The sequence below is a fragment of the Amphiura filiformis genome, chromosome 2 (assembly GCF_039555335.1).
Source record: "Amphiura filiformis chromosome 2, Afil_fr2py, whole genome shotgun sequence".
NCBI lineage: Eukaryota > Metazoa > Echinodermata > Ophiuroidea > Amphilepidida > Amphiuridae > Amphiura > Amphiura filiformis.
In genome coordinates, this window is record NC_092629.1 from 34,970,252 (window position 1) to 34,995,629 (window position 25,378).

Below are 25,378 nucleotides of genomic sequence, written 5' to 3' on the forward strand. Positions count from 1 at the left end.
TTTAAATCATCAATTTTAGGTCAATAATGAAATCTGTTGAAATAATGAAAAATGAAAAATGAAAAAGTCACCTCACCAACCTGGGAAAAAAAGGGGACGATAAACTCGGAATTAACTTTCATTGGCCTAACATGTCATTGCAAATTATGTTTACATATGTCATGTATGTGGTGTGATCAAGCAAAATCAGTCTGAAGTCGGACATATTTAATTTTCAGTTTCTAATAGATTGTAAACAGTATTTTGAAAGCTACATTTTGTAGAAAACCTAATTTAATTTGGACAACCAGATCAAAGGATATAAGCAGTTAATGAGTTTCAAAAACAATAGGAACCAAAAGGAACTACTTCCTTTGTTTGGCATGTCTCAAAATTAATATTTCCGACTCCGCCTGATTTTGTTTGATCATATCACATCATGTTGGTACTTGGCATCAATTTCACACAGCACACCTTTCCTTGGACTTGGAGTATATACAATAAACTTTTTTTTGGAATTCTCGGCTTCGCTCCCAATTTTGTGTTGCTAATTCGTTCATCAGCATGATCAGTAGATCGTAAATATTTGGAAGTTGTCGCCCCTCTTGTAAAGTTTGATGATTTGGTGTCATTCAAATTATAAAAGCAGATAATGTTTATAGGGGTCTCATGATTGTAAACACCGACATTTTCATTTCTGCAAAATGGCAATTTCAGATCCAGATGCGGTAAGTCTTTCTTTAGCATGTCCATGGTATGTATAGAATTATAAGGATAAGTGAGTTGATTATCCATCAAACACCGTACACGGCTGATCCGATCATTATGCGGGATGTACAGTGTGCGGGATGGATAATATGGTTCAAGTGCACTGGACCGTGACCATATTTAGCTCCACTTGGTGTCGAAGTCCGGGGTCGAAGGCTCAAAATATGGGGTCACCGGTCATGAGACTACCTTGGAGTCTATTTACTCTATCGTCGCAGGAAAACCTATGTGTCTTTTTAATGCGACATTATATTGACAAGTAGACATTATATTGACAAGTAGGTAACCTATATATTTGGCAAATTAAAGGAACAGTAAACAAAAAATAAAACACACAATAAAAATCACTACTTCTACCTGTAGGCCTACATGTAGGCCTAATGTAGACCTACATGTAGGCCTACTTTACTATGGCAGAATATGTAAGGTTTTCCTTTTATATACGACGTTGAGTTATCTTTGAATGTTGGAGCAGACTTTAGACAAGTTGTGTGCTTCAAACTGACAAAATTGTTAAATTACATGTTTTGTCACTGTTACAGTGAAAATACGCACAGGTAGGATTTATTTCCTGTTAAGGAACGTAAATATAAAGAGCATTTATAATTTGAATAATAGACTCATCAGGTTTGCAATAGCAAAATAATATATACATTTTTAGATTTTTTTTTGTGCCTGTCAAAACCAAGCGAATTTTCCCCTCACTACAACGCATGTGAGGTTTAGACGATATAGCCAATCCGTTATCCGATTTCTTCATTGTAATTGATAGGTTTCCCTTGTTCTGCTTGTCATTTCGATATTGGCGACGTTACGTAGACGACGCGGTGCCCGAGATTTTTTAAAGGGATAAGTGCAAACTTAATTATTAATATGATTGTTAATGACATGACAAATTTATGACTATTTTCATCAAAGTCAAGTCATTTTTCTATTTCAATCCAATCCATGTAGAACCCAAAATATAATTTTTGACCTTTGTGCTAATATTTGTGACCGTACAGCGCGAATGAGCCGTAAATGTCCTAAATTGTATTCTGAGTTACAGTGTAAAATGTGCATGAAGGTCGTATTCATAGGTACCTCAATTTGGCGCGACATGTATCTCTTTTAAACCAATCAATAATCCTATTTTTGAAGAGGATAATAAGCTTCTACCTTAGATGTCTATAGAATTCTTAATAGCTCTGGTATTTGTTTGCTTTGGCTAAGTCCTGTTTAAGTGGTGGATTACAAAGCATTGTATTTTGTTTAGGTATGTATGACCAACAATTAACAATGAGAGGTTATTTGTGAACCTCGTTGACTTGGGGATGATTTGAAATGACCGCCAATTATGACTGTTTGATATTTATTACCAGCAATGTTGAAAAAGAGACACATGTAGAAACGAAAAAAGCTACCAAAGGAGCAAAGTTCAACAAACCATAACCCCGCGCTTCTGGATATCGTTTGAAGTCAAATTATATACCATTTTAAAGCTTATGATTTATATATTCTAAACACGAAATAAAACAAAATTGACCGGGGAGGAGGAATTTACGGCTCATTCGTCGTATACGGTCACATTTTATACCTCCAACCCATACATTTTGTGAATCTGGAGGTAACCCGTTCTGGGACTACTAGTAGTTTTAAGTAAAAATGTACCCCTAGCGGGACGCGTTATTTCTTTCTGCAACCATAATGGGCCGCAATGCGATAACACATAGTACATACATGTAATTATAGGGCTAGATATAACACGAATTTATTACCATTATTATTTCCTCTTACTTAATAAAATAAAAAGAAATCGATAGAATTAAAATTCTACAACGGTTTACCTGGGGTTCGAACCCACAACCTATGTATCCATAGTCTAATGCCTACACGACTGTGCTATGATTCGTTGTGCCAGAAAGGTGTTTGTTTATGATACTTATTGATTTCGGAATAAAGTGCATACACACAATATACTATTACTAGTAGGCCTATATTAGTACTAATATAATCCAAACCCTAACCCTAATCCCTAACCCTAACCCTAAACCCTAACCCTAAACCCTAAACCCTAACCCTAACCATAACCCTAACCCTAACCCTAACCATAACCCTAACCCTAACCCTAACCCTAAACCCTAACCATAACCATAACCCTAACCATAACCCTAACCCTAACCCCTAACCCTAAGACCCTAACCCTGACAATAATGAACTTTGCCTCGGACTATGCGGTTAGTGATATATTGCGGCCCATTATGGTTGCAGAAAGAAATTAAGCTAGCGGGACCGGAATCATTTGATATCAAGGACATTCCTCGTATTCAAACTGCAATTCGATATGTCTGATGTGCTCTTAAGTTCCACAAAAAATACTGAAGCCTGACAAAACGTGGCGCTATAACAATTCTCTTACATGCTTTCTAGTGCCCTGACATGATGGTGCTCTCCCATACATCCCAACCGACAGACCCTGCCATGCTCGGTGGTAATGCTATCAAACTGATACATTCCTGAAAATAATACAAACGTAATCAGTATATTTATATACAGTCACAGTGCAGCCGGGGATGTCATTTTCTTCGGCAGGGTGGGGGTCATGAATATGTCGTTGACCGGAGTCAATGTTTTATGACCCCCTAATCGCGGGTTAAATTTTTGTTACGAGACTCCCTATCTCGGGTCGAAAAATTTTACGACCCCCCCCCTTGCGAATACACTGACTGACGACAAATTATTCATTGCCGGAACTAAGGCGCGGAGCGCGCAAAAGTTTTGATTTACATTGTGCGTACATTTTGATTGTAAGGTAAAAGAATGCGCGCGAAAATTTTGGGTCACCAGCCCTTTATAATTGTATAACCCCCTATTTTGGGTGTAAAAATTGTAACCCCCTATTTTTGGGTTTAAAATTCTATGACCCCCAGTATATTCATGAACCCCACATTAAATTTATTTTAAGACCTTTTTGAAAGAGTCTGAGGTGTAGGCCTATGTCCAAAAAACAGTTCACTCCATATCTGCAGGTCAGACCCATAGCCAGGATTTTTTTTGGGGGGGGCTAAAAAGTGGACCTTTTGTAAATTTCTCCTTCCAAAAAAAGGGCGCTTTCAACGTTCTTTTTACCGAGAAAAGTGAGCCTATTGTGTATTTTTCTCTAGAAAAGGGTTAAGTTGCAACATATTTACAGGTAAAGTGGACCTTTTTAATCAGATTGGCACATGATGGGGGGGGGGGGGGGGGGTTGCATCGTATCTCTGTACCTCTGGCTACTACCCTGGAGGGGTTGGTTGAAGGTATACGGGGGTGTGCCACGGTTTTGGGGTACCTTTTCGGCGATTTTGGTGCATGATCGATGGGTGTGTTTTCAGTGAAGACCAATGCGCCCAATTGGGCGCATTTTGGCAAAAGTGAAAGCGCCCAATTATTGCAAATTTGGGTGCTTTTTGGGTGCTTTTTCTTGAAAATTGGTATACTGATGGGTAGCAAAAACAGCAAAAAGTAGGTATAGAGAAAGTCAGCATCCGAAAGTCTGCGTGGCACACCCCCGTACACAATTCGAAGACCACCCCCCCCCCCCCCGGGGGGCTACTACGCGATAATGCTTTGCCGATCTGTCACCGTATTATGATGCTGCTGGAGCAAAGATTTCGCGAAAGTGTGTATAAGTTATTGATGATGTAGTCTGGAGCACCGCCATACAATAAGCAAATTTAATATTATCTGTGTAGTCCATTGCCATTGTTTTCATTTTGTAACATAGTTGTCTTCCTGTATTTCTCGTTTCCCTCTTTTTGTTTGGCATTCAATCCATTTCATATGGCATAAAAAATATCAATCGTTGATCACATGCCAGCATTGTCTTGAATTGGGCTATTCCAGTTGAAATCCGTATCCCCTATTGAAGACATGACCTTAATCTCCCACATAGGGAATGTAGATTTATAATAGATTTTCCCATTCAGGATTGATTTCAGGTAACTCCATTTGAAATTCACACTCTCTATGTGGAAGATCAAGGTCTACAGAGGATGTGTGGATTTCGACTGCAATAGACCACTATAGGCCTACGTAAGAAAGGGTCATAACATTCCAGCACGTACTTAATTTGATGAATCATGAATGGAAAATACTTATAGATCTTAACAATAAATGTTTTGCAACTATCATGATAGTACAATAGACAGTGCTTTTTTGCAAAGTTGCTTGTTGCGCCGAGCAGACGATTACCAAATACGTTTTTAATCATAAATAATGTACGTGGTGACCCCGGGGTGGTGACAGTATACAACCTTGGCGCACTCCACTTCCATCTACATTAAGATTTGAAAAGGAAATAATATAATGTGCTTGTTGAGGGACAAGAAATCATAGTGAACATTTCGTTCATCCTACAGTCGCTTGCACGTGTAGAATTTCTTCGAGCCACATTTATACTATTTTTAGCTTAGTTTTGTGGAGAGGACCCTTAAAGCCCCACATTGAAAATAATCGTTTCCCAGGAAAACAGCAGCCGGCCATATGGCCCGATAGTAACACAAGTAGGTTTATTTCACCTTGAAGGAATTCTCGCGTTTCACAATATGATGCGCCTCCAGCGGTCGCTGGGTTGAGGCCAAAATACGCAGTGCATCATGGGAAAATGAGTCGACATCCAAAGCCCGCGTAATACGAATACAATGCAGGAACATGCATCACTGTGGGTTTAAATGTTATTATAATGATGTTACATGCGAATGCATACTAAAACAACAATTAACAACTGTAGTAGGCCTAGATCCATTTTCTATCTATTGATCACAGGGAATCCTTCGTGGAGCTGTTTTCAACATATTTATTATCACACTCGCGTGAGAATTCAATAGCAGCTAGAACGGCGATGTCGACTCTGGAGTCGAAAATTTGACTGCCAAAAGCAACCGCTGGCGGCGCATCGTATTGAGTGTCCTACAATGGGCTAACTTTCCCGTGGACCATCCAATATGCCATGCATTAGTTGGACTACATTAGTATCTACTGGTCAGTTTATACTCTTATTTCCACATTGTTGTGTGGCTTTAAAAATAAAAGTATGAGTTTTCTATAGACGGCATGGAATGATTCCATCCCCGTCGAGAGCCGCGTGCAAAGACCTCTGCAGACAGCAAGGACACTTCAATAAGTCTCGGAAAAAACAATCGGTGCTTTGTTATTAATTTGCTTCTGATCTTTTTACGAGATAGGAGACATCATCGGTTCAGGATTATCTTATCTGTAATTAAAATGTAAGTTTTTTTGGCAAAGGGTTTACGGGGTTATGTAAGAATTTATTATACTCTTAAGTTACTTTATACAGAGCTTAAGTTTTTAATAGTCAACGAGACGACGACGACATCAACATCATCCCCCTTTGATCCAACCTCTCCTAGCAAAGTTCAATAAACTCAATTCAACAACATTATAGGTTACAAACTGAATGTGTCTTATTAGCTTATTGTACACTTATGCCACTGTCATACTTTCCATGCCGCTTGCCAAAACAGCAAGCGGCAGGACGTATCAGCCAATCCCAAGCCTTGGTCGTATCCGCTTGTCCAATGCGCGTGCGTCACGCCGCTCAGTGGCAAACAGTATGAAGCCAGCATTTAGTCAGTCACTTGGCGAATCTTGAGCAGACGACAATAGTTGTTTCCTTTCAATTTTCACTTTCATTTTTCCCGGTTTGTTTTTGTCACATGTTTGGCAAGTGCTTGGTATTAAAGAAGGCTATGTATGCAGCGCCAATTGGCTAGAATAGTGTACTACAGTTTGCAGTTGGCACCGAAAGTTGACTACTTTGCAGTTTTCTTGCCAGGAACATACGACTTTGTTGCAGTAGTCAATGCTACAAAGTTTTGGCAACTTTCAGTTAAGATCTTGAATTTAAAACAGGTTGCAGCATGTAGATTAAGTACCAGAATCTTAACGCTTGGTCAGTATCTACGAGCTTCTACGGAACTTCAATTTGTTTTCATTGTTTGAGTTGACAATTATTTGCTGCGTGTGACCAGATATTCTTGTTGATACCAAATCAACTATAACATATATAAAGGAAGAGGAAACTAAGATGAATCACCGGGAGTAAACAATCTACCAAGTGGTCACAGGCTGATTTGATGTAACCAGGGATAACTGAGGATTTACATGGACATCAGCAAATGCTCGCAAACTGTTGCGATGCTAACACCGCTTCCTACACCAAAAACGTTTCGCGTGAGCAATATTGTGCAATCTTCTTGAAACTGATACCCACTATTAAAGTTATTTTCTAATCCTCCTGTGGACTGCAAAGGACATAATATAGTTTATAGTTCGTCGTCATTGTATCCATAATTGAACCAACTGCTATATACGGTGTTTATGAATAATGCTGTCCCTAAAACGGGTGACCGTTTCCAATGCCGTTTCTCATGGTAGCTTCTTCAATGGCCGACGATTACAACGAGGAAGACGACGATTGTTACATGAACTTTTCACCGACGGGAAAACAGGTAAGATCAAATTGGATTGTAAACAGGGTTTAAAAAAATATTTATTTCATTAATCTATTTCAACAGGCGTGGTCGAGATGTACGTCGGCGATCTCTAAAACAATTGACGAAGGAAAAAGAATTAGTAGATCGACTCAGGACGAAATGGTAAGATTGAATACATCAGCGGTGGGGAGGGTAAAATCTGGGAGGGTGTACCGGAGGAGGGCACTTCACACAAATGACCACACTGGTATGTTCCCTCGGAAACTCCCCCATTTTGGATTCCGCAGCTCCGAAAGAGCCCCTTTTGCCTGTACAACGTTGGCTCCCAAATACCCACCACCCCGGGTAGTCTCCGAGGTTATCAGTGCAAATGACCATACTGGAATGTGCGGCAAATAATGATGGGTCTCATTTTCGGACCTTAGGGGTATAAACAATGGTCGACATCAAATTTGGTATAATATTGTTAATTTGTCACATTTTTCGAAAAACAAAATACCCCTTTTCACCTATAACTAGCCCGGGCCAAAACTTTTGTGAAATTTTGTATTACCAAATTGTGTTAAACATTTGGTGACAAATCGGGGTATCCATTATAAAAAATAGGGTAAATTTTCGTGGAAAATTGGTGTAAATATAAGTCCACTTTCAGATTCCAAACACAACTTGAGTGTATCACCCCTTGGGTCAAGAACAAACGAAACAAGGTTTCAACAGGTGCGCCTTTGGATTGAACAGGTTGTCCAACTTTGTAACTCAAGTCTTCATGGTCTTGGAATACCTTTGTAATCCGACGACATACCCGCCTAGAAACCTTGTTGTTAATTTTAGTCTGAAATGCTATCTTGGTCAAAGTGTCGGACACGTATTCAATAAAAGCTATGCAATCTACGGGCAATTTGAAAATGGTTGCGGGCAAGTTGTGGTCCAGATAGGAAAGGGCTCAGCAGTACAAAGGCGTATGTCCATTAACCCATAGATTTCGTTATCTTTATAGAGTCTGTACTTAGAGGCACAAAGACGTAACTCCGTTTGAGTCGCTGATTTGGTACAGGGTTTAGCGGCACAAAGACGTATGTCCTTAACCTATGGGATAATTTGTATTTATTTAGAGCTCTGGTCATCTGTACGAAGATGTATATTTAACTCCATTTTATCATTAAATTGGAGTTACGCCTTTGTGTTGCTAAGCTTTTCATGTAATCACTACGTCAGAAACTTGGCTTGACAATACAGTTTCTGACAAAGAAAGTCACATTACTGGTTATGTGGTAGAAATACTCCCCGAGCATAGAGATAGAACTGGAGGTGGTGTTGCTGTCTACATAAGTGATAATATCAAGTATACAAGAAGACATGATGTTGAGAATGAAAAATAAGGAATCAATAATCACCCTGGATTGGACTCCTTCCGGTTCACAAGAAATCCATTGTGATCGGTACTCATTACAGAAGGATCATTACAGAAGGACCCGAGTTTTTTGATGTTTTGTCTGAAATCCTGGATGTTTTAATAAATGATTTTAACTGCTCTACACAAATGCACACTAGCGGCTGATAGACATGCATCTTTTTGCTGCTTAGCCCTGACAAGTCTAGATGCAAATACGACTGTGTGCCGCTGATCCCAATGATATAGATGCAATCATTCATATACGACAGTTAAACAACATAGTCTTTTTCACCTATACAAAAGGTCATTTCAAATCAAGATCGGAAAAGTTAGGAAAAGTAGATGCAGTGAGCGGGTTTTATTCAGTAAAATGACGGAAAACACGGGACCATTTTGTGCGAAAATACTACATGATGCAGTCATGTCTACAGTAGAATTCATCTCGACCTTTGCAGGACTTAAACCCCATTAAAAGCTATTAAACCAAGATAACACTCATTGAAGCAGCTCAACTGATTAAATCAGATCTTCTCTGGTTGTGCACAAGTGTCTGTTTTCAATGTGCGACATCGCAATAAAGCTGGTATTATAGCTTCAGTTGGGTAACCGATTATAAAGGAAACGAAAGGAAACAATGGTATGTGTACCTTTGTTCACGAAATGAGACAAAGACCTGCTTTTTGTTAACCAGCATTCTTCAAAATGAGCAACATAATGATTGTTGACTTAACACGGTTTGGAAATAATTTCTTCATATTTTTGGTGTTATCTGTCGTTTACATATCCTTCCTAAAACACAAAAGTGCGACCCTCTCCAAACATCTAAATTAGCTAAAAATTTAGGACATGTTACAAAACTATATTTTCTAGAACCTATTTAGAATAGTTTAAATGTAGCTTTTACCGTTTTTTGTGGCATCCTTCAGAAGTGAGCGGTCCGATACCAATATTTTCGGTCAAATCTCCATTCAATTAACACGGGGAGTTGGCTAGCTATGCCTTGCCCTCACTCATATTTTACAAAAGTGCGACCATTTCTGAACATCTAACCTAGCTGTAATTTTAGGTCATGTTAGAGAAATATATTTGCTAGAAGTTTTGGAGAATAAATAAAATATTGGCTGGTTATTTTTCACACAGTGATGTTAACTAGGCAAGTGTCCATTCTTCCAACATGCATCATTTGTAGAGGTTACGCGTCAATGGTGAGAGCACTGTGTATTGTGTATAGGAAAACGGACAGTAACTGCAGTATGAATATTTAGCCAATGTCAACATGTGGTTGAACTAGCACCTCCGCAATTTGGCACCTCATAATATGACAGTAATGAAAGGAAAAGTGCAAATGTTCTTAATTTTTCGGCACTTACGATTTGGACAAATTGATACTTGGCACCTTAGACATCAGTCTCTTGCACAAGACATACCCTATGATTGACCGTGTATTGCATGTGTTCAGGCGAATATGTAGTTGTGTTTGTGTTACTGTTAGCGTCGATGATCAATAAACAGGGTCATTCATAACAAACGCCGGGAACAAACGCAGCTGTCTTCCGGAAACTCCGATTTGAAAATGTCTATGGCAACAATTGTTGGGATCTATTTTTAAAAAAACAATAGAGATATTAAAGCGTGCAGGTCATTATTTTGCTTTTTCAGTTTGGACTTATGTTATTTTTCTTTTAAATATGACATCAGAAAAGTAGTCAGCTAAATTTTGGGGCAAAACAAAAATCCCGGTTACATCATTTCGTTTTGGAATTAAGAGAGTATTTTTAAGAGAGACTGTACATGTAAAGTCTTTGAGGTTCCAAAAAGGGCTTTATTGGGACAATGTTCGCGTGTAGCGCGCAAAAAATTGGTATTATATACACTATTTTGGCCCATGATCGGGGTGAATTTTGATGGGAAACGGATCTTCCCGATTTCATTTTTGTCAGGGGACACTCTTCCCCCTAGGGCTACGCTACTGCTGTTTCATCGCAAAACCTTTAAAGGGGAATTCAAAATTCGTGTGTCTTTTTTTCGGCTGTCAGGTAGCTATCTTTATTCTTCATTAAACAGGACAACATTAATGGCAAAGCTAGAAAAACAAATATGAAATTAAGGCGAACAAGCAGTGCAGTGTTTTGTGTAGAAAGCACGAACAAATGTGTGTTTGATATTGAACAAGAAATTGAAGAAAAAGCAGCATTAATGACCATTTACCGTAATGCGGTGGGCCGGCACAAGCTGTGAATCCCAAAGTTTTTCAGAAAACGTCTAATTGCAGGGAAAGGTTACCTAGGGAGTGTTCATAAATACTTTGGTAGGGGGGCTGGAAAATATGTAGGGGGTCATAAAATTTTAGGAGTTCTGAATAGGGGGGGTTAAAAAAGTTTTGGGTGTATGAACAGGGGGGTTAAAAAGTTTTTGGGCACGTAGAGGGGGGGGTGTAAAAAAACTTTAGCAACATTAGTCCTGAAGCAAAAAATATAAAATAGCCTGAAATTTTTTTCGCGCGCTACGCGCGCAAATGTTCCCCTAAAACCAGAACAAAAGTTCATTCCAGATAAGGGCATTTGATCAGGTCCTTTATGTATTTTGAAAAGTCATTCAATATAAGTATGAAGTGTTAAAAATTGTCTTGTTGTCTGTAACTTAATTTTGAGGTTTGTGTCAGTTCCTTCTGATCTGCTCTTTTAATCATCACCAAAAGACTGCAATAACTTTGTTCTTCTTTAGTGTTGACAATTTTTACAATAATGTTTCATGCAGTACAGATTATTAATTTATTATCAACTAAATCATGTTGCTTTACAATTATAGGCGGAGGAATCTTGGAGAACCGGGGTACACGTTTCCACCCCCTAATTTTTCCATGGGGGACATCCCCCTAAAGATCCTAGTACATGTAGGAGGAAAAAAAACAATAACTGCCCTATGCAACTTTTTTAGCACATCGAAAAGCACCGTGTTTTGGGCCCAAATAGGGTAAAATTGCACAATTTTGCGCTTCGCGATCACACAAACTGGCCCAGCAAATAGTAAAACACCCCATGTCGGCAGTAGCGTAGCCAGGGGGGCAAGGGGAAAATGCCCCATGACAAAGATGAATGAAAAAGAAAGATAAAATCTGGAGGGCAAAGGAAAAGAATAGTGGCAAGGAACCCCTTTTCCACCCAAATTCACCCTGATCATGGGCCAAAATAGTGTAAAATACAAAACGTTTGCGCGCTGTATGCGCACATTGTCACAATAAAGGCATTTTCATCCCCAATCCCCATCATGGGCGAAAATAGTGTACAAATGAGGGGGGGGGGGGTCAAAATAGTTTTGAACCTAATATGAGGGGGGTCAAAAAAGTTTTAGGTCCATTAAGAGGGGGGGTCAAAAAAGTTTTGGGTTCGCGAAGAGGGGGGTTAAAAAGATTTCGACATGAAAAAAATATTTTCCAGCCCCCCACCAAAGTATTTATGAACACTCCCTTAAACAAACAAACAAACACATGCGTCATTATATAATAGCGTATATTATTATGTATATAGACCCGCACGGCGCACCCTGCTCCTTTCCTGGTGGCTCACTCAGATTCATTCAAACTCTCGAAATCTTGCTTAATCACACAATATAGTACAATCCATTGTGGCTAAATCCGAGGTTGAAATAATTTGTGCCAATTAATTTGCGTTTATCATGATCTAATCACAGAATTGAGGTTTTAGAGCCAAGGACTTAAAAGTAATGCTTGACCAGTGTATTTTAAGATTATGGTGGACATTGCGACTGATTGCAGCCAATCGTGGTGACAATACTAATAGTCGGATTAGTTCGTTTCAGGAAAGGCAAAGCAACTGCAAGGTCAAATACCCTACGTGACCCGATTACGTACTCATATATCACATCCATACGAAATCGTTGGCCAGGCAACGTTCACACTCGTGGCTCGCTAACGCCGGTTGTTTGCTCTGCACCGAGCGGACGGTGGTTCAGAACGGTACAGAAAAAAATCTTCTTTCTTCTTTTTTTCCTTCCTCTTATGCAAAACAAACAAACAAACAAACAAAGGGAGTAATTAATCAACGTTTGCAACTTCCATGTGACAAAACAAATAATATATAAATTAATAAATGACAAGCGTACACTACAGCACACATCCCAGTGAAAAACGGTAATTTAGGCTATATTTAAGCTGTCCCCCTTACTCCCTTTTCTTTTTTTCAAAGTTCCAAACTGCAAATCGGAAATCATTATTGACAATAACGTCTGACGATGAATCCCCTGGTATAAATGTTGACATATTTTGCCCCAAATAAGTGCGATGTTTTCTTAAATATATCGCAATGCAACACGCCTGTAGACCACCTATAGGATGTACAATGTTGTTGATCTCTGGTCCGGACGGAGCCATTGCCTAAGGGTCGATATAACGCTAGACGCTATTGGTTAGAAGTTCAAGGGTAGTTAATGACGTCATTAATAAAGTCAATGACCTTTGATGCTATTCCACAACATTCTTGAAACAAACATCCAGCATGTTCAGATTCCTGGGAAAAAGATATTTACGGGAGACGTCCTGCGGAAAAAAAAATGTTCTGGTTTGGCTTCTTGTTTGTTTCTCTGACGATAGGGGGAAATGTTTGCACTCTATGTTATAGGCCTAGTAGGTCTACAGATTCGGCCTACTGGTAGTCACGCGCGCAACGAGAACTGCAATTAATATCGTCGAGGGAGCAGCTTAAATTCTGATACAGATACAGGTCTAAAAAGTACATGTATAAACTTCATCAAAAATAGCATAAATGAAATTGATTCACATTCAAACACAAAATTTTGACATCACTAATTAATATACCACTAATTAATCCATTGCATTAATTAATTAATACAAACCGGCAACCTTGTAAATCATGTAATAGACGTAAAGGATGTTGATGTCCCGATATAAATATGACTCGTAAGGTACAGCTCTCTCCGCACGGCTTGTCTCAAAATTAGCTGCCAAGGAATTTGTCTCACAGAATTTTGTTTTGGTCGAGATTATCGTTTCTCTAAATCTGTCTATTTCAGAATGAAAGCCTTTCCGAGAATATTTCTTTGACATTATAAATAGTGATGTTTACCCAGACAAACAAGTACCTATGGATGTTTACATACAGGGCGCCCTCTGTTGTTACACACACTTCAAAATAATGCAGCAACCAATAGCGCGAGCGTACACAAAATACTTCGTGCGTAAAATAAGCGATGTCGACAGGTCTGAACGCTGTACCGGCGTCAGCTGAATTCGAGTACGCTTAGAGGGCAAAGGCATGGAAAATTCCAATCTGTGTATTTATTATTCTAAGGCAGCAACGATGTCTATGCCAGACCACATGTTTCTTTTCAGAACGCAACTTGTTTTAATTTTGTGATATTAAGCACCTGCACCTGTAAGCAAGTTCGATGACTGACTTTTTTGGTATTATTTTCTTTGCAACCAATGTTATCTCAAGTTAGCTCAATCATTAATGCGTTCGACTATGGTGCGAGAGGTTACGGGTTCGAACCCTGGCGGTGCCAAGTGCTTACGTGGAAAATTGAGTTAGCTTGAAATTCCCCTGGACAAGTAACTTACTGCTAATTGTCTCGTTGTAACCCGTACGAAACTCGGGGAGCTGATCCTGGTTGTGATGGTTATAATGTCTAGGGTGTGCGCTCTTATAGCAGCAAAGTCCCTGAATTGTTGTTATATGGTTTATGGAATGATGTGGGACCGTAGTGGTCAGCGACAACCTGTCATTAGGAAACGAATTTGGAGAAAACCTTCTGTTAATAAAATACTATGCTGAGCCACCAGCCTGGGTGGCTCACGCTCCAGTAATTTCAGATGATTGAGCTCAGTAATACATCAAAGAATGTCTTCCAATTCATGAAAGCAAATAGATAATCAACTTATCGGATTAAACGCTTAGAGGGAAGGTCTTGCTGCTCAGCGAGTGTTTGTAATTATCAGAAGGTTTTCTCCAAATTCATTCTCTAATGAAAGTCTGCTGTTGAAAGTTGTGTGAGGGTTGTGCCTGTGCGTAGCGCAGTATAAACCACTGCGCTTTTTTCATCTTTTAAATATTTTCACACCCTTGGATTCATCAAAACATAATAATGGTCAAAATTGATCTGTTGACCAATGCATGTACTATAGCTACGATGGCGGCATCATGGCATTACACGATTGCCAAGAAGAAAGAACGCGACAGAAAAAGGACCTTAGCCAAAAATGTAAAAAATAACCAAAAACCAAATCAGCTCAAATAAACACATTGCAAAGTGGTTTGAATACTAGTGGTTTGAATACTAGTGGTTCTAGTAGTTTGGTCTTATTTGGGAGATTGATATTTTGAACACCATCTTCCTGCTGCAACATGTTCAAAGAAAAATGCAATTTCTGTTATGCTGCAATTTTGACGAACATTCGTCTCAGATTTTACTTGCATGATAGGGCAGAACTGATAATAACCTCATAATTGACAACCTTCACTAGCTTTCACTAAGTCCTTTGAACCCTTCCTATGGACACCCTGTCTGAATGAAATGTCATAAAAATCAATTATAAAATATCAAAATTTGATATTTTATAATTGATTTTTATGACTTCATGTCAATGACCCATTAGGTGAGTGCGGCAATAAAAATCAATTCCGTAAAATAGACACGGCGAAAAAGTCTATAATTTATGGATTTTTATTTTGAAATCAAGTAAACCACTCAACCAAACCACTGCATTCAATGAATAAACACAACGTTTTTTAACACAAAAAAGGAGTTTTTTATTATCATTTTTTTTTATAAAACAATTATTTTGTTAGTTGAAAATTGATTTAGCTGTTACGAGAAATGTCACGAAAGAAAATCTTTTTTTTTTGCATTCTAAAACCTAACTATCATGTTTTGACTTTAACATCGATATAAAATTTCGTTGTGTATGTTAAATTTCATATTTCAGCTGGAGCAACCTATTTTAAACCGAAATTGTGCAATTATATTTAATTGGCCGCGAGTGGATAGATTCTGATACACAAAATGTAATAAATCGTATCACATTTTATGGAAAACGTGTTACCATGTTAAGGTACGGAAGCATATTAGTGCCAAATGTAAAAAAAATATTTGCATTATTTTTTTTATTTTTACAATTGGCATCAAAAATATACGTAGGTCTATATTGAGAGTTAAAAACAAAAAAATCTTTCATTATGTTCTTAAAAGATTATCACGTTTTCAAACAAACCATACCGTGAATTACAACCTTGTTTCTAAAGGTACACTCTAATTTTCACTATTCATTTTTCTGAATAGATTCCTTTTTATTTTAATAAGTAACTATTTAAACTTATTATTTGACAAGATTATCCATTTCAATTTGAATAGGTTCTATTATATCCCCCTCGGATATAATTTGAATATAAACTATTCAAATTCTTTTTTTTTTTGTCATTTTTAAAATAAAAACCTATTCATTTTTGACAATAACCTATTCAAATATTTAAAAAAATTGATGAGTTTCTTGTCATTTTGATGAGAATATCCGATTCATTTTGAAGAGAAATCTGTTTAATTTGAAGAGAATTCAGTTATATCACCATCCGAAAAATTTGACAAGTTTCTGTTCAAAAATGAGTAGATCGTTTTAAGAGACATGTTTGTACTCATTTTATTAATATCAGATTGACAAATTTTTATTTTTATTAAAATAATCATGTAAATATATTAAATTGTTATTTTTTTTGTTGAAGTTGTGTAATTTGATTGGCATATAAAAGCATAATGTGAGGTATGTCGTATTCATAATAAAGGCTGGGCGAGAGACTGCGAGAATTGAAATCAATTGTTTCATTGGATAGCATTGCCATATGGTGCCATAATGTTTTAACTCTTTAATACGCGCCAAAAGTATTGCTATCAGACGACATAAAAATGTTATCTAAAATGTGCAAAAAATTCAAGAATTATATAGATTTTTATCATTTTAAAAAACAAAATCCATTTTCTACAAATATTATCGCGTAGTTATAAGTTAAATTAATTGTTGGTATGTTTTCGCATTTTTTATTAAGAATTAATATACCTATTTGTTGTTGATCGAGTAGGCAAAATATTGACATTACAATTTTACAAACCTTAATGCATTGACATCCCATTGTTGTGTTGGCAGCATTTGACCTAATATATGCGCTTATATTAAACTGGGGCCCGATTAGACAGCTGCGGCTTCGTGGACCCGATACGGAACTCTCAGATTAGCGCGGTTAATTTTGTCTATAACTATTTATTTATAAAACTTCCTATAGTACACTACTCTCTTACTAAACGTCATTTTCTTGTCGTTTTATTACCTTCACCAGGCACTGATGGCCGAAGAAGATTCCATTGAGTTACAGCAGTCAAACAGCAATAATCTACCGCAGCAGCGGACACAGGCGATAAGAACAGAGTCTGACGCCCCAGAGGGGTACAAGGACAAGATGGACGCGCCTGGAACAGAAGAACTGGATCTTTTAGATCGGGATCCAACCAGTCTTAATACACATGTTAGGGTGAGTACATGTTTCTTTGCCTTATTATTTTCGTTAAACTGGACTTACCTCCTTTTATGAAAATTATTCAAATTGATAGCCCTATTATTACTTATCATACTGCACGACTCGTATTGTTTTCCCGAATCTAGTAGCCTATAATTACCCAGAAAACACAAAACGCCTTTATCGAAAACGTTTAAATGTCGAGTTATATTAGCATAAATAACATTCAGAAAACATTTAAACATAATATTTAGTGTTGTCAAAATATTTGAAAGTTATTTGGTATGTAGGGCCTAAGTCGTGTGAATTACTTTCTTTTTCCCGCCATTTTTTTCCAGGTTGGGTTCGAAGAAGTTTTTGCAGAGCCCTATGACATGCACAGTTTTGCTGGTATTTGGGCAACCAGCTACGTCGTTTTTGTAAATGCTAAATTCTGGTGCTACAGAATTCTCAGCGCTTTTTGTGGAATACCATTCGCCCTTTGCTGGGGTAAGTTTTTAGTTCAATCGGTCTGTCTGTTTGCTGTCTGTTTATTTGTTAAGTGTGGCAAGGTTCTGGCGGACGTTCAGACCGTTTATATTTATAAAAAAAAAAAGACCCAAAAGGTTTTCTGGGGTGGGCGAGCGCTGAGTGGAGGGGTGGGGAGATAAAAAAAAAAAAGCGCAGTGATTTATAGTGCGCTACGCACAGGCACAACGCCTAGACGTTGATCCACAAGCCTCAGCACACTTTACAGGTTGTCGCTGATCACTACGGCCCACATCATTCCATAAACCATTAAACAACAATAAGGGACTTTGCTGCTTCAAAGAGCGCACACCCTAGACATTCCACAAATAAATCCACACTTTACACACACTTGCGATTGCACGGATTAAACATAATACACAACGATAGTTCTGGGTGTTTTTTTTACAATACATTTTAAATTTATTCAGAAAAATATGTCCTTGACGCTGAAGTACATCAAACTACAGTCGGAACCAACGCTCTGCAGGGTCTATTGTTCTATTGTTTCCGATTAGAGCGCTGACATATTGGAAAATGTTGCCAATCAATATTCATGAGAGTGTACATTCAATGTCCAGTTTGCGAAATTGGGTGAGTTGTGTTTGGTAGGTGTGAAATACATCTGACTGGGCGTTTTAATTACGTAACGAATAAAAGCATTGACATCATCGAATGGCTGCCCAGTGATGTTATGTGTTTAGTTATTATATAGGCCTAATAATTATTATTAAATGTATTCGTCATTCCTTTCTTTTCCCTTCTCTGTACTTATTCTTTCCTAGGCCTACACTTTATCACTCCCTCGCTCTCATTGTCCCCTCTCACCTCCCTCTCTCATTCCCATCCTTGTCCTTATATTTCTATTTATCTACTTGTCTTTATTATATCTTTTTATTTCTCCTTCCTCCAGCCCTCTCTCATTCTCCATATCCCTCCTCCCTCTTCCTCCCTCCTCCCTCCCAAGACTTCTTACAGAGGTGAATCTGCCCCTCCCCAACCCCTCCCTCTTTGGGTACGCCACTATGTCTATACCAATCTCTTTCTTAAAATAAAATTAAATGGAAATTTATTAAAAACAACCTTTATAGGCCTATACTTATACTTAAATGTATACGTATAGCGATTACCATTATAGTGTATAGATATATGGACTGGACATGGCAGCCTTCATACATTCTAATATGTAATCGATCAGAAGAGCATTCAATTTATTTAAATGAAACGCCTAACGTCAGGTGGGTGGTAAAGATGATTGCATCGACAGCTAAAGCCTCCTTATAGAATTCAGACCCACACAAGCACACATTTGGGATACGTAAGTACAATGGTACCACTTTACACATGACTGCCCTTACACATGACTGTAGTGTGGTCACTTATTGATACTCGCTTGTTGTGTAGAGCGTTAATATGATGCCGGATCAGTGACTAATTTAATGGAGGAACCCCTTTCTTCGAAACAATGGTACCACTTTTATGAATAGCCTGTCGCAACTTCTAATCGGCATCAAACGAACAAAAGATTATATAATCTATTGCGACTCTATTTCTATTAAAAGCTCTTTGGTCGGAACTCACAAGTACAATTACCGGAGCTCATTGATTTGAAAACTTGAAAACTTTCCAACCAAAAACAACAGTATGTACTTCTTATTTATTTTTATTTTTTAAAAGAGTATAGACAAGTATGTCGTGTGTGTGTGGGCGTTTTTAACAATTGGCAAACATTACATTTAGTCATAAATTATTTGATTGACGATGAAAATTGAATTGAAAATAATCAAATAGATGAGGCACGAATATGAGCGTCAAAGTCTTATCATTTGATACAATATTGTACAACAATGTGAACTTTTCAGTTATCATATACCAGCTGTATACAAACGTGCACTTAATTGATTTGAGGAGTCACGACAAAACAAAAACAACAACAACAACAACAACAAAAAAAGCCGCTTAATTGATATTATGAGAAACCCTTAACTGAACATAAACAATTTATATAACTATAGATACCTATAGAATTTCACTAATTTCATCAGATTCTTGTTTGACGATGCACTTACGGATGTAATTTCGTTGCTAGTATTTACCTCGAAAATATCTACGTGGCACACTGACATCGCCTGGCTAATAATTATTTGGTGCAGCAGAGACATTAAAATGAATACACGGGATCGATACACGTGAATTGCTATGCACGATTTTGATATCAGACGAAAATCTTCGTATACTGGGTTAGAAAATGATGAATATCTCCCGTAAATGAACTTAAACCAGATGTGGTCTCATACACTTGAAAATACGTGTTGAACAGATATTATAGTCGTTAGCGTGCGCTTTGAAAATTGGCCGTGCGCTTTGAACTCAAAATTTGACCAAAACTCTCAATTTTATATTGCGTTGGTCCTGTAGGCCTATGGACTACAGCGCGCAGCAGGCTATAGCGGCACTCACTCAAGTGGAGACAGTATATTAACCATTGACCGCAATGTCGTATACAAGCTTGCACAGCGAGAAATCAATTACCCCGTCTATTGTCATAGCCTTAGTCAGGTCACTTCGCTAATAATATGCATCTCATAAAGTCCGAATAAAATAGCCATGTGTGGCTGTGGATTCAATCTACCATGGCGATTTCTACTATGAAGATATCGGGGCGATGTCACTGTGCGTGGTTCCGTGGGCGCCGCCATCTTGAATTTGAGCCGGAAGTAAGCGATTCTTTCGAAGTTCGCTGCCGATTTTGAAGCTTTTCATGACAATTCACTTATAATAAACACCCGGGCGTTTATTAGAAACAATACCGGGGTACGGTATCTCCCAATTGTCCTTTGAATGGACCTTTTCGGTAAATCGGCGCAGATCGGTGTGACGTCAAATGACCACATCTCAGGTGTACTCGCAAAGGCTTATGGGATTTACCGAAAAGGTCAATTGAAATACCTTTTAAACCAAATCTCTACAGTTTGATCACAAAACACAATTATGAGAATTCATGAAGTGATTTTAGGTTACGTGTTGAATGTTTTCCTGACAATTATCATGGTTATAATTACGAAACTTTTTATGATCATTAAAAACAATATAGCAAAAAAAACCAACAACAAAAACAACAACAACAACATAATGAGACGATCAAAAACACTGATGGAGAAAATGATAAAGGAATTCCCACATTTAGTTGAATTGCATTTGTTTGTTTGTTTGTCTCTATGTTTGTTTGTTTGTTTGTTTCACGTTTGACTCAATATCAGCACGCATATCAAAATATGACTATACTGTTCTGACTCATTGCAAGTATAGGTCCTATGACAGTTATCATGGTTTATAATAGCCTATATGATTACAAATCCTTGATCATAACTGTCTTTTATTGGATTCAGTGTTAATACAAGATAAACAAATTGGGTTAGCAGAGGTAATTGATGATTTCCATGTGACACTTTTGATTGGCAATTTGACAATAATGTCAACGTAAGCTGCGCCCTTCCAAGCAAAAACATAATACCTGCGATGATTTATATATGCAGATACTGTATTTGCCTTCGGAAGACGAATACAATATTATTTGCCTCCCAAATTAAAAAAAAACACTGCTCATCGGTTAACTAAAACACCCCTTGTTGATATTACTTGCCTTGTCAAGTAATTTTAATTAAAACACTTAAATATGAAAATAGTTCTTGAACTTGACACTCGAACATTTTAAGCGTACCCAACAAAGAAACGTGTTTTGGTTTTTTTTTGGCTCGACTTGACACGACTAATGCTGGTTTAATGCCGCTTTGCCGCTCTGACGATTATTTTGCTTCACTGCGCAGTCGCATCAGAAACGCTAGCGGTGACCAGCGACAAGCCGATTATCGAATTATCGATCACTCCTCCGCTTTTTGCCCAAGCAGCAGCATCGCTGGGAGTTAGATTCAAGTCAACTCGGAGCGGTGGCACTCTGACGTATGAGCTGAACATAATACGATTATGGAGCGGTGTAGAGCGGTATGAAGTACTGGTAACCAAATGGTCGTTGATCTGTAGAAGCTTGTAGAGTATATCTTGGCAGTACAGCAGCATAAAGATATCACAATTTATTAAAGGCGACCAATATAAAGCCAGAAAGGTTTCTCCCACAGTAAAGGATAGTACACATGTGCATGTGCATTTCCTGGTCCAGCACTTGGGCCGGGGATATAATGAGATTAACCAGAGGATGATTTAAGCACTTCCCACCACGCCACTGTGTTGACTTGCGGTTAGCACAGCTGCATGTGAGTGAACATGACACCACTGCTCGCACATTGCATTGACGGGCATGGTTAAATTTGAATTTGGACTGATATATTTACAATAAAAACGCATTCAAAATGCTAGTCGATTTCACATTTTATGTTACCTACAGAAGGTGTGAGTTATCCTTTATGCATACATCACTTTTGTTCTGAAATCGACCAAGTAATAATGACACACGCACAATTCTTAAACAACATCTTTTGCACAGAATTCAATGGGATTTGAAAAGTAAAGTGGCAGTTGAAACTCCAGTGATAACACGTTTGCAGTGCATGATGGGGCTTCCTTAAATCATCCTCTGGAGATTAACCCAGTGCAGCCGGCCATTGTCCTAAGAGGCCTCGAGGGCATTATAATACAATTATGTGGCCTCCTACCACGAAATGACCATAAAGTCGCAAGTTGGTACTTTTGTGACGCCCTGGCTGCTGCGTTGATGTCCTTTGTTTCTTACGCACCTGTTCAAGGTAGTAGTATGTCTGTATGCCCTTTGTGAATGGGGGAACAATGGGCCATTCTCGAAGGACATACTACTAGCTTGTACAGGTGTGCGGCAAACAAAGAACATCAACTCATTCAACCAGGATGTCTCGAAACTACTAACTTGCGCCTTTACTGTTTACGCTCATTTTAGGGTAGCAGGTCACATAATCATATTGGTATTCCCCTGGACTGGTGTGTAACATAACAAAGGATTTCGGGAAAAACCCTTGTCTAATATAATTTACCTTTCTATATTTCAGGTGTGTACTTCGCCTGCTTGACATTCTGCCATATATGGTACGTTGTACCGTTCCTTCGAGGCTGGGTCATTGCACTTCATTACATCTCCAGACTATGGGCCATATGCATCAGAACTTTCTGCGATCCGTTCTTCGAATCGCTCGGCAAAATATTTTCTGGTTTTCGTATTTATATGAACAGGACGTGAGCTCAGTTGCGAAATGTAGTTTACTACAATGAATGAACAATGAATCAAGTTGAAGTAAATTATGAAACGGCATTTCGCAAACTCTCGAATGCAGAAGGATGTAACGTGTTGACTTTTGGGCATTACTGCATTCGTCTATATTGTCTGTGTGGACGGTGATATAGGCGATGCAAAGAACCATGTATATTATTATATAGCTGTATGTGAATGGAATACTGGAACAAAGTATTCACAAGAGACGAGGGATGAGACGCACTAGGATCCACAACATGCTCATCTATCAGGGCACAGTTCTTTAACCCAATACAGTTGCACATTCATTGAATGACAATTGAACATTTGGGTACACAAACTCATACTCCGCAGCTTGAGGTCAAATTTTGCTCAATGGTTGTTTAATTGAGGTTATTGAACTATGGCATTGGGATGAGGCCATTGTGGTCCATAGTGACGTATAGGCATGGCATACTTATACACACACGATGTTCCGAGTCTGAATGACTTATTTGTAGACAGTGCGAGATTCATATGTCCTATGCGTATAAGGTTCATCAGCACATACGGAATAAATTGTAGTAGGCCCTATACGGTCATAACGCTTAAATTGAGCATTATGCTGAATTGAGTACATTTTACGCTACTATTGAATCACGCGCCCTTCACGCGCTGCAGTTTAATTATGATGTAGCTTAATTGTTTTCCCGGATTGTGGTGTAATAATGGGCCCGGATTGTGGTTGTTACATAGGCCCTATTGCACAGCTGTATCATACCGCTTTCAAACATGTGGCCCAAATGAGGTAATGGATTTGGAAGCTTAGTTTGTGTATACGCTGGCGAAGTTACGTAATAAATCGGATTAACTACCATAGCAATAGGTGAAAACAATTTTGAACATATCGCGCTGCACTACAAGCAGGTTGAACTAATCACATGCGTATGTCTGCAATCATAGATTGAACACAACACTGGTCTTTTCAAAGATACTAATCTTACAGGTGCAAGTGATCAGCATGATATGGTTCAATGCAGAGGTACCGCGTGAAAGTATCAGTGCAGCGCGGTATATTCAAAAATTGTTTTCACCTATTGCTATGGTAGTTCCTGCCGAGAGCCATGCGAGGGACAGGAACAACAGTTGTACGGTACATTGGCGGCCATATGGAGGGGTATAATAAGTGTATACGGCAATATAGCTGCCATATGGATAATTTCTGCATTCTATATTATACACATACGATGATCCGACACGTGGCAGCTATTAATTAAATATTGCAGACTTTTTCAATGAATCCAAACACGTACACTTCTGCTGAGACTTGGTGTATTATATAAGTATTGTGATAAAGTTCAGAATTGTGTTTACCATCAATTGTGATGGACTTGAACTTGAAAGTGCCAAAATTAATGGCGAAATTTATGGTGATTATTTAATTGGGCGACAATTAACTATCTATTCAACATTGCAAATTGTGAGAAAACAACCCACCGATAAAATTAATGATCTTAATAATAGACGAATCCAACGAGCCAAGTCAGGGTCAGGATTTGGTCGGCCATATTTGGGTCCCCGCATGCACCAAACGGGTGTTGTGAGTGCCCAATTGGGTGGATTAAACCCGCTTAAAATTCGATGTTAGATTTTTTGTGTTGTAAACTGTCATCATTCTTTCTCAGTTGTCTACGTGTGACACGGGTGATAGAATGCAGTTTAAAATACCCTCCAAGGCCGCATCATTTCACATTTTAGGTGAGATAGAGCCGACGGGGACCCAGCTAATGACTGCCATTGAGGTGTAGGAATGCGTGAAATTGGATTCGTCTATAGATTGATATGACTTATAATGATTGGCGTCAAAACGTCAAACTGCTTACGTAAAACGTGTGACAAACATTTAGCGACGTCAACCATTTTGAAAAATGTTTTTTTTTGCTTACACAAACGTTTGACTTTTCGCTAAACGTTTGACAAAAGTATATCACAATTTCTTACGTCAAACGTGTGACGTGACAAACATTTAGCGACGACAACCATTTTGAAAAATGTTTTTATTTGCTTACACAGACGTTTTGACAAACATTTAGCGACGACAACCATTTTGAAAAATGTTTTTATTTGCTTACACAAACGTTTGACTTTTCGCAAAACGTTTGACGAAAGTATATCACAATTTCTTACGTCAAACGTGTGACGTGACAAACATTTAGCGACGACAACCATTTTGAAAAATGTTTTTATTGGCTTACACAGACGTTTGACTTTTCGCTAAACGTTTGGCGAAAGTATATCACAAAAACTCACGTCAAACATGTTAAACGTGGGACAAACATTTAGCGACGTCAACCATTTTGAAAAATGTTTGTATTGGCTTACCCAGACGTTTGACTTTTCGCTAAACGTTTGGCGAAAGCTGTGGTGGTGAATAATTAACATTCCAAAAGAAAGAAATGAGCAATTTAAAATGGAAATAGTAGAAAGCTACTCTCGATTGTCA

General features: G+C 38.2%; 1 protein-coding gene across 3 annotated transcripts; it reads left to right on the forward strand.

The window, feature by feature from the left end:
• Positions 1-414: 414 nt before the first annotated feature.
• Positions 415-25,279, forward strand: LOC140146132 (caveolin-3-like). 3 transcript variants are annotated; one of them, XM_072167888.1, is made up of 5 exons: positions 415-707; positions 7,305-7,385; positions 16,977-17,168; positions 17,492-17,642; positions 22,697-25,279. In XM_072167888.1, the coding sequence occupies exons 1-5, from the start codon at positions 684-686 to the stop codon at positions 22,882-22,884; spliced, it is 636 nt and encodes a 211-aa protein (XP_072023989.1). In that variant the 5' UTR covers positions 415-683; the 3' UTR covers positions 22,885-25,279. The 3 variants fall into 3 exon arrangements, with proteins under 3 accessions (XP_072023989.1, XP_072023991.1, XP_072023990.1); XM_072167890.1 differs by lacking the exon at positions 7,305-7,385; XM_072167889.1 differs by lacking the exons at positions 415-707; positions 7,305-7,385 and adding an exon at positions 6,357-7,238.
• The last annotated feature ends 99 nt before the right edge of the window (positions 25,280-25,378 follow it).

What these genes read in the sequence shown, in the direction of transcription:
- LOC140146132 (XM_072167888.1), top strand. Translation starts at nt 684, where the DNA reads ATGGCAATTTCAGATCCAGATGCG. An exon ending in GATCGACTCAGGACGAAATG is followed by an intron (nt 7,386 to 16,976) that starts GTAAGATTGAAT and finishes TACCTTCACCAG; the next exon opens with GCACTGATGGCCGAAGAAGA. An exon ending in GTCTTAATACACATGTTAGG is followed by an intron (nt 17,169 to 17,491) that starts GTGAGTACATGT and finishes ATTTTTTTCCAG; the next exon opens with GTTGGGTTCGAAGAAGTTTT.